General features: G+C 41.0%; 1 protein-coding gene across 1 annotated transcript; it reads right to left on the reverse strand.

Moving 5' to 3' along the window:
* Positions 1–4,635: 4,635 nt before the first annotated feature.
* Positions 4,636–9,999, reverse strand: LOC103892944 (uncharacterized). Its single transcript, XM_063716795.1, has 3 exons — positions 9,993–9,999; positions 9,439–9,923; positions 4,636–7,703 (listed from the first exon to the last, which is right to left on the reverse strand). The coding sequence occupies exons 1-3, from the start codon at positions 9,997–9,999 to the stop codon at positions 7,545–7,547; spliced, it is 651 nt and encodes a 216-aa protein (XP_063572865.1). The 3' UTR covers positions 4,636–7,544.
* Positions 10,000–10,415: the final 416 nt, after the last annotated feature.

The following is a 10,415-nucleotide window of genomic DNA, read 5'->3' on the forward strand; positions in this document are numbered from 1 at the left end:
AAATTGTTTTAGGAGCTTGATGGTCCCAGGCCAGGATTGAAATTTCTTTTGAAGAACAATTTCCTTAAAATTTAGTAATCTTCTGGTATATTTGCTTTCAGTTAGTTCCGCGTATGTTAGTAGCCAGAGATGGTAATGTCTAGACAATTTTTAAGCCTGAGACATTTTAGTGTGATGTACTTCTTGGGAGAAAAGCTGAGTGTTGGGAGAGAAGAGGAGGCAGGGCTTGCATGTCTGACATAATGTAAAAGAGTCTTGGAACATGTCTGGGGTCCAGGGTCTAAAACCCCTTGCAGCCTTTGGAACACCAAGCTCTGTGCTAAAGGGTGGAAGGCTACCCTGACACACCATAATCTAAGCCCAGGGCATAAAACCTCTCGTGGCTTGGATAGAATCCAGGGCTCGTGGCTTCTGGTATGTGTCTAGACTTGCTGGCTCCTTGCTCCTTGCTCTCCCAGGATTGATTGTATCTTGAGTTAAAAGAACCTGCTCTCCATTATCTTAAGTAGTAGAGCATATGCTAAACCATTGCAGCTATAAATCATAATGCAATGTAAATCATAACATAATGTAAATCATAATGTGCTTAATGCAACACTCCCTTTCAACCCCACATTCTCACCACCTGTTTCTTTGAGCACCAATAAATAGTCTGGGCTTCCAGAGTTCAGGGCCTTCGCAGCCTCCATACTTAGTGTTGGCCCCCTGGACTCACTTTCTCTCTCAAACTGTCTTTTCTCATTCCTTTGACTATGCCAGACTTCGTCACCCCTACAACTTGGTGTTGGTCCGATCACCCCAACAGTACTGGCATCTAGGCTCTGCCTATTCTTCCCTATCCCAAGCTCAAACACCCTATCCCCCCGAGAAGTGTTGGCTATCTTGAGACATTTAAAAATAATAGGCAAAAATCACAATCTGATCTTTGTCAGTGCACTAGGTTCTACTGACTGACAGTTGCTTAATGGAAAGTATTTGAGAAAGACTAGGGGCCTAGGGTACTTTAATTGGATTAATGACCCAAATTTTTGCCCCTCTCTCTAACTATACTCTTTGCCCTAGCATATTGCAGTGTCCTCCTACTCTTAGGGGAGGCTTCTGCCCAGTAGCATACTGGTAAATGTGTCTTAAAAAATACTTTATACATTATGTTATAAATTTTACTGAAAATATGTGTAGCACACATTGACAAATAAGAAAATATGCAATACTCTTTCCTGTGAGTTCTATATAGCCAATTCTTACTGAATGCTTTATTTGACTTTCACTAAATTTTCTTATCCATAGCCAATCTACAGTTGTAGTTCATGAACAAGTGTAGTTCTGACATGAATGTTAATTGATATTCTCATTGTCAGTAAGAGGAAAGTAAAACAATAAAGAGGTAGTTGAAACTTCAGTTGTTTGTAAATGAGGTGACATCTTTGCAGAATTAGATAATAGTTTTCAAAGAAAATTTCCTCAATTTTTTTTGTATTTGCAATATAATGGCCGCAGACACAACAAGCTTTTAAGTTTAATCTGCATTAATGTTTTCTCTACCACTTTCTTAAGCCAGACAATTAACAAAACAAATCAACAAGCAATACTTCATTGGTAGCTTCTATCAATTTCCATGGTATAAACACTCCAATAGTGGCTGATTTCAAGCTGCTGGTTTGACACAACTAAAGCATGAAGTAGTGTTTCCACCAGATACACTAGAAACAAACACCTTAAGAGGTCAGACAATAGTAAAATATAATAACTAGAAAGTCATGAGTTTTGAGTACCTGTTTGTTTTAATGTAAATTATTTAATTACAAGTACATAATTTAAACAATGGCTGTGTTAACAATCAGCTTGCCAAATTCCTGAAAATTAAACGGTAACACCTAACACCACAGGTTCTGCCCGCCCCTTCACCTTAGGCTTGGAAAAGTGGTTGCATATTATTCTTTCTTTCTTGCTCTTATGCTGTAAACATGGCAACATTTCTGGGCTGGCCAGCTGAAGGATAAGGCAGTGGAGGAGAGCCGAGTAGTCCACCTGTCTCAGCCAAGAGAATCCTAGACTAGTAAAGCAGCTGATCCTAGACATGTGCGAGATCCCAGCCAAGATAAGAAGAGCTAGACCCTGCAGCTGACTGGGTACAGGTGAGCCCAGCCAAGACCAACAGAAGTGGTTACCTAACCCACAGATTCATGAGCTAAACAAATGTTTAATTTTTTGAAATCACTGGGTTGTAGGGTGTGTGTACGTGTGTATATCCACACACATATATTTATATACACATATATACACACATATATACACACACACATACATATACACATATATGCTATATATGATGGTTAATACAGAGTTATAGTTTCATCCCATAAGATTACCTCCTTGCAGTCACTGCTGGTAACTACTTCAGGGGTATATGAGCACTTGTATTCTTTACTCCTTCAAAGCTCAAATACAGGACCTAGTCAAACTAGACTGCAGGCCACAGACAGAGTACTTCCTTAATACGGCTGTTTCCTTCCAACTGTAACTGTAGACTTGCTTAATCTAGCCTAGTTTGTCCTTCTTTTAAGATTGGCAAGAAGGGGTTAGAAAACATGAACATTTTGGATTTTCCTTACCATTTTCCCCAATCCTACATTCTCATCATTTGCCTCCCAAGACACAGCACATAAAAATGTGATCCATTGTTTTGCCATCACCTAATAAAGACCAACAGCTTTCTAGCCTCAACAAAGCCTGCAGCACCTACTGCTTGACTGTCTTCAACAAACCAATGCCACATTTAAAATGTTTAAACATTTACCTTCCCAGTCCCAGGTACCATGCTTTGTGTTACTTGTGGTATCTCTATCTCTCTATCACACACACACACACACACACACACACACACACACACACACAGCTTACAGGTAGGTAGTCGAGGGCTGGTATTGTCATTCCACATCTAGAATCCAGCTTTCAGGTCCATCCTTCCTGGGGAGTGGCTCTCATCTTCATAATCTAAAATGGCTGCTAGGGTGTTAGCCATCACATTTGCATTCCAGGCAGAAAAATGAAGAAAGGAAAAAGAAGGCAAAGGGCAATGTTCTTACTGTCTTTAATAGTTTCCTAACACTGCCACAGAAGATATCTGCTTATATCTCACTGTCTACAGTTCAGTCACATGGCCACAATCTCAAGGAAGGTTGGGGTACTTTAATCTTTATTGAGGGCAGTCATGTGTCCAGCTAAAAACCAGGGGTTCTATTATTAAGAAAGAGAGGAGAATACAGCTGCCCCCCACCCCAAAACAATTCAATACAAATAAACAATACAGTGTAATAACTATTTCCATAGCATTTACACTACATTCATTATTATAAGTAATCTAGAGATGATTTAAAGTATGTGGAAGATGTGCAAAGGTTATATGCAAATACTGTAACATTTTATATAAATGACTTGAGCACCTGCAGATTTTGGTATCCCTGAGAGTTCCTGGAACCAATCCCCCTCAGATACCAAGGAATGACTGTACATATTTGGTAAAGAACTAGTTGTCTCTACCTAATCTCTATTCTGGTCACTTCTTTAGTTTCCTAATTTCAGAGTAAGGCCAGTCTCCTTCTGTGATGGTTAATTTTGTGTCAACTTGAGTGAACTAAGGGATGCCCAGATACCTGGTAAAACATTATTTCCACGTGTGTTGGTGAGGGTGTTTCTGGAAGTGATTGACATTTCTACTGGTAGACTGAGTAAAGAAGATCCACCCTCACTAATGTGGATGGGCATCAGTCCATTCAGTGCCCCATATGAAACAAAAAGGCAGAGGAAGGACAAAATCAGCCTCTCTGCTTGTTCTGGGACATCTATTTTCTCCTGCTCTTGGATATCAGTACACTTGCTTCTCTGGCCATTGGACTTGACTGAATTACACCTCCAGCTTTCCTGATTCTCCAGCTTGCAGATGGCAGATCGTGGGTCTTCTCAGCCTCCGTAATCATATGAGCCAATTCCTACAATAAACCTCTCTGTCTCCTACAATAAACCTCTCTCTCTCTCATTCTGTTTCTCTGGCAAACTCCAATATTCCCTCCTAGGGACAGGAATTTTATCACTCTGATGCCTTATGGCTACTATTCATGGACATTTCTTACAGCTTTGATTTTCTTGCAGTGTATATCCCAGGTAAATACCTTTCTCTGCTATTGGAGTCCCCTTTCCTCCCCTTATTCTTGTTAACTTTTGGCTTGGATTACATTTTATATGAACTAGGCCTTACCAAAAAATTTTTTAAATGTCTGTCAGTGAGGAAAGGATAGGTCCAGTGTATAACTTAAAAGATGCTATGAGGCAGAATTCTTTTTTTTTTTTTTTTCTTGAGACAGAGTCTCGCTCTGTCGTCCAGGCTGGAATGCATTGGTACCACCTTGTTTCACTGCAACTTCTGCCTCCCCGGTTCAAGCGATTCTCTTGCCTCAGCCTCCCCAGTAGCTGGGATTGCAGGTGTGTTCCACCATGCCCGGCTAATTTTGGTATTTTTAGTAGAGATGGGGTTTCTGCCATGTTGGCCAGGCTGGTCTTGAACTCCTGGCCTCATGTGATCTGCCCACCTTGGCCTCTCAAAGTGCTGGAATGACAGGTGTGAGCCACTGCACCCAATCAGAATTATTTTTTATTTTGACAGCTTTGACTGCTTTGATAGTTCTCCATCAAGGAAACTGTTCAAAATGAAAAACAGAACATGTCTTATAGGAGGACTCTAAGTCCAATACTAGTGAAGACGATAAGGATAATTTCTTCCTAGAAATAATATATTTCTATCTTCAGCACAAGAGGAATTAATTCCACAGCACTAATAGAAACTGTTAATAGTGTAATATAAATTACAAACAATACAACAAAAATGAAAGCAAAACAGACTCCACAGAAGTATGTCAGAAATAAAAAAGAAATTCCTTAAACCCTCAAGCCAGCATGCTTGATACAAATTTATACTTTTTTTTTTTTTTTTTTTTGAGATGGAGTTTCACTCTTGTTGACCAGGCTAGAGAGCAATGGCGCAATCTCATCTGACTGCAACCTCCGTCTCTGAGGTTCAAGCAATTCTTCTGCCTTAGCCTTCTGAATAGCTGGGATTACAGGTGTGTGCCATCATGCCCAGCTAATTTTGTATTTTTAGTATAAATTTAGTATAAATTTATACTAATTTATACTAAATTTAGTATAAATTTAGTATAAATGTAGGCTTATACATTTTTAAAGAATGGACACTGATACAGATGATTTGTGAGCATTTTGATGAGAAAGCGGTGATTAGAAGGATACAGCGTAAATTTAATTGTAAACATGCTTATCTAGCTAACCTAATCTGTTCTGTAGAATTACTTGCATGGGAGATTGGATAGATGCCTAACGTATCTCAATTTTAAGTAATGTGAGCAAGTCTTTAAGGTATACACAATGATAAAATGGAGAAACATGACCAGATGATGATGGTCATGTAGGTAATTAGATGGATTTGTAGGTGGTTGAAGTTGTATCTAAGCATAGCAATCTGGCCTCTGTCTACTCTCCAACAGAATCAATAATCATTCCGCATCCCTCTGCTCCAACCATACTGAATTATTTGCAGTTCTCTAAAAACATCATATTCTTAAACCCCAGGGTTTTTGCACATACTATTCCTTTGCCTGAAGCAATGTTTTCCTCCTCCTCTACCTCATTCTTACGCATCCTTTGGATATCAGCTTAAATTTCATAAGTTGAAAATGCACTTAATACACCTACCCTACTGAACATTAGAGCTTAGTCTAACCTACCTTCAACATGTTCAGAACACTTACATTAGCCTACAGTTAGTTAAAATTATATAACACAGAGCCTATAATAAAGAATAAGATATTGAATATCTTATATTCAATATGTAATTTCTTGACTATTATACTGAAAGTGAAAAGCAATGGTTTTGCACCATCGTGAAGTCAAAAAATCATGTCATGCACTTTCTATAGTTCTCAAGAGAACTTCGCAACACCATTTGTCACACAGAGTTCACCCTAAATTTACCTGGTAATTTTGGTGACCCTCTGCTAGTTAGTTGCTTTTGTCCAAGGGAAAAATAAATTTCTTATATCTTTATGACAGAAGATAGCTTTGTAATGGAGCAAGGTGCCTAATAAAGTTAGGCTCTTATGTTTCCAGGAAGCTGAAAGATAGGGGTACTATTTTTCTCAATGATTAAATTTCAGTGAGATAGCTCCCAGGTCCTTGAGGAATTCACATTCTTAGGTTGTAAAATTGGCAAAAGCCTAATTTAGTTTTTGGAAAGATTTACAGGTATTTTAAAGAGGCATAGAAAAAGTTTACAATTAAGTTTCCTAAAGTAAATGACCAAAGAAAAGGATGTGGAGGGTAAAAGTCTCTTTCTCTCTTCTTTGCACCAGGCAGAATTAAATAGTTTTATTTCTAATTTGTACTCACCCTTACACCAACAGTGTCAGCATCACCTAGGAATTTTTGTTAGCGACGCAAATCCTCAGATACCAATGTAGACTTACTTGATAAGAAACTCTGGGGATAGGGCCCAGGAATTTGAGTTTTTACATAAGCTCCCCAGGTGATGCTGAGAATCATTGTAGAGGATTGTTGATAGCAGGCCATGTGCAAAGGATCTGGGGAAGGCAAAGGATTTAATTTTGCTTAAATTAGTATTTATCTGAGGTTTGCATAAGTAGTTATCTGGTCTGCTAGTATGTTATCTTCAATTAATTGGCAAGAAATTAGGGTATCAAAAATAAAGATATTAGATAAGCCTTAGTTTAGCCAAGACAGTCAAACCTCAATAATTTACACAACAGGGAACAAAAACAAAATGATTATTTTTAAACTGTGCTAATTCGGCTCTCGAGTTCATTCTCTAATTTACGAAGAGTCACCTGATCAAAATCATTTGAAAATCATTTGATTACTAAATCAAGTAAAGTCATAAAAGCTAAACCCAAGTGAAACTAGATAATTGTGCAATTTTCTTAGATGGACTCCTTCCTAAGTTCACCTGGCTCTCTACTGGAGACCAAATCTTATATTTCTCAATTATGTATGCAAACTGGAATCACCTGAAGATATGTTTAAAGACAAAAATTGCAGCAGAGAAGCTGAGAGTAGCCAGGGAAGGGGTAGAGTGGATTCTTCCAGCACATGAGTTCACATGACTGCTTCCCCTTCTCAACAGGGGCCAGAGCCTGCCAGGACCTCAAAGAGGAGAGCTTCAGAGGCCCAGCTGACGTACTAGGCATAGGGGCCAAAGAGTCTACCTTGAGAAAGGTTTTTATATCTCAAATTTGACCCACTCTTGAATGACAGCTCTAAGAAATTGGTTTCCCAGGCAACTGAGACAAACAGCATTTGTGATGCTACCATGCCTTCCTTAGGAAGTCGGCCTGAAGCAAAGCTGGTGGAATCTGATTTCTAGCGACTCCAGGTGTTCCTGTGATAGGACCTCCCTTATGTGTCCATTGGCCCCGTTGTGGATATGCTGCAGTTTAGCCAGAAAGGCCTGGATGTGGAGGTTAAAGCCACACAAATTGATAACCTGGAATTAAAAAGCATGAGGAGCTTTCCATGAAAAATGCCTGGAGATGGGGAAAATCTTGGATGGGATTGTACCCCAGGTGATGGAGGTGGCTCAGAAACAGAGGAAGCTTGCCAAAGCTGAAATCCAGAAGGTTCTGAAAGAAAAAAAAATCAAGATCAACTTACTACACGTGAACTCCATGAAAAAAAACTCATCTTTTCAAGGGATTTGAGAAGCAGGAAGCTAGTGAAGCCTACTGCAAAAATGAATAATGGCTAAAATTATTATGCTGAGCATTACATTAGGAAGACCAGAGATACCAAGCATTAAAAGCCCACACATGAAAGAAACCCAATCTAGTAAATGAGGAAATTATGCAGGTCCAGAGGAAGACCTGAGTGGATGGCTTGGCTCTTCCAGGTGAGCCTGATAAACAGGTATGGATCCGTTCCCTTGAGAGCATTAAGCAGAAAATAAGACTAAAGAAAATGATAAACTGATCAGAATCTGTAATTACCTGTTTTCAGAAGTATAAAAACCTAAAATCACTGACCAGTGACCTTCTGTCCCTCCATGTAACTCCATCTCTACAAGCAAGCCTTGTGTACCTTCTCAAAAAAAAAGGACATCTATATGAGATATTTTGACTTTCATGTTCTGACTTATAAAATGGTGATGGTGATCTTTCATTAGAAAATCCGTGTATTCTATCAAATGTATGCTCTTGTGAGGTTTATTGAAAAAAATTTTTTTTTCCTTCGGTGGTGGTATCCTGTAGGTTTTTTACTATGGGGGAAAAAAACGCTACTTTGAAACTGTCAGTAAATACGATCAAGACTCAATTTAAAATGGGACTCAAGCGTAGTTCATATGAGGCCAAGTTAATGGGGAGTTCCTTAGGAACTTTTGTAATACTAACTGGCAATAAAATAACTGCTACAACATGTCTTTATTTCGTCTTTCAAAAACAGTGTTTTCCCCTATCGTCTTTAGGTAGATAAACTGTCCACGAAGGAGAGAGTGATCAGTTTATCTTAACATAAAGATTCCTAACTAGGAATTCAAAGATATTTCAGTGGGACGATATTGATCATCAGTATGACAAACCCATGAGCGTTTTAGGAAGGGCAGTTTCAGATTTTTCTCCTTAGAGGGTTTCAAGAAACCCCTTGATTGAAGGAGGGCACATATCCTCCTCTTACCTTCTTTGTTCCCAAAAGAGACTCAAAGAATTGTGAACCAAACTTTAATAATATAAAGTCTCTAATTACCTGAGAAAACTGCAGCCCAAAAATCTAAAGTGGCTTACCCAAAGTGAGGAAGTTAATACTATTCCTTTTAGTCCAAGAGAATAATGCCAACTGGATACAGCTCAAAGACTGCAGCATTCCCATTATTTTTTGCCATTAGTTTTGTTTAATTTTAAATATACCATCTTTGGCAGCAAACATCAAGCCGGGCTTTCCCTCTCCTTTCTAAATTGCATATATTTTTTAACATATGTTAACACTTTAAAACAGTGGGATGGAAAGTTTAAAATGCCATAAGAATCATATATGCATTCTTTACACCGTCAAGCATTTTACCAGACATTAGAATCTGCATTCAGAATTCTTTCTCAGAACGTAAGTGTTCTTGAAGACATACATTTTGTCTTACTAATCTGTTTCTTCCAAGCACTACTGTACTAGGCATATGGTAAAGATATACATTCAAGTTTTAAAAGTAAATACTTTTTCTTGGTAGTGGCCAGGGCCTGGGTTCCTCAGACCAAAAGGCGCAAACTGACATTGCTGTGATTTCAGAAGAGAAGTGAAATGTATAAAACGAAGTAGTTTTGGGGAAGGAAAATGTCACAATTTTTCATCAGTGTTGTCAGGCACACTAACCCGGGAAGCTGTCTCAGGGCCTGAACTATCCAAATTAGTGTCCGAGGAGGTATGACAAATGCAGGCCCTTCCAAGTTTGACCCTGATTCTCAAAGGTGGCCAAAAGCCGTCTCTAGAAACGGCGGTGGCAGGGGCGTGATTCTGGGAGGTCCATTCAACTTTTAACAGGTCCTGGGCAGTGGCCGGGTTGCTGGGCAGTGCAAAGGCATAGAGATTGGCGAGAACAGGCGGCGAGCAGGCTTCCCAGCGAGGGTCAAAGTCCAGCAGCTTGGAACTAGTGAGCCGGGCTTGTAGGAGTGAAGTGGCTCGCGCGGGCCCCGGCTGCAGCCGCTCCCCAGACACCGGGGATCCGGCCCGATTGTTTCCTACCCACAACGGCCAAGGCCCGGCTACAGCGCGTCCACGAAGCCCACGTACTGAGCCAGGACGGGGCTCTCCCTCTCGATGTAGGGGACTACCCACTGCTCCGCCACCCAGTGAGGCAGCTAATTAAGAAAGCCACCTTCAGGATGTCTTTCAAGAATCTAGCCTGGAAGAAAGTCATGTAAGAGAACCCTGCATCAAAAAGTCGGGAGGCCGGGCGGAGTCGCCGTTAAACGTCTCGGGAAAGCCACCAGGTGGGCCGGCGAACGCTCCCGGGCCAGCAGGTAGGCTTTCTCGCACAGCAGCCCCCGCACCCGGTCCATAAGCTCGTTGTTCTCCCTGCGCCGGGCATGGTTCTGGGTCAGGAGATCCTACATCATGACAGCCAGCGCGTCCATCCCGCGCCTCACCGCAGGCCTTGCTCCCCGCTCACTCCCTGCCGGCCGCGGCGCTGCCGGAAGTGCGTGTCGGCTCGGGGGCCGGTCCCGGTGGCGGCGAGGGGCGGACTCCGCGGACAAGGCCAGGCCTATCCTTGAGCGCCGTCGGGCAGGGGCGCCGGGATTGGTGTCCGGCAGAGCGTGAGCCCAGCGGGCTGGAGTCGGCGCGCGGGAGTG

The sequence above is a fragment of the Pongo abelii genome, chromosome 17, assembly GCF_028885655.2.
Source record: "Pongo abelii isolate AG06213 chromosome 17, NHGRI_mPonAbe1-v2.0_pri, whole genome shotgun sequence".
NCBI classification, from domain to species: Eukaryota; Metazoa; Chordata; class Mammalia; order Primates; family Hominidae; genus Pongo; species Pongo abelii.

What these genes read in the sequence shown, in the direction of transcription:
- LOC103892944 (XM_063716795.1), bottom strand. An exon ending in GCCCTGAGACAGCTTCCCGG is followed by an intron (nt 7,704 to 9,438) that starts GTTAGTGTGCCT and finishes TTTTTCTTTCAG; the next exon opens with AACCTTCTGGATTTCAGCTT.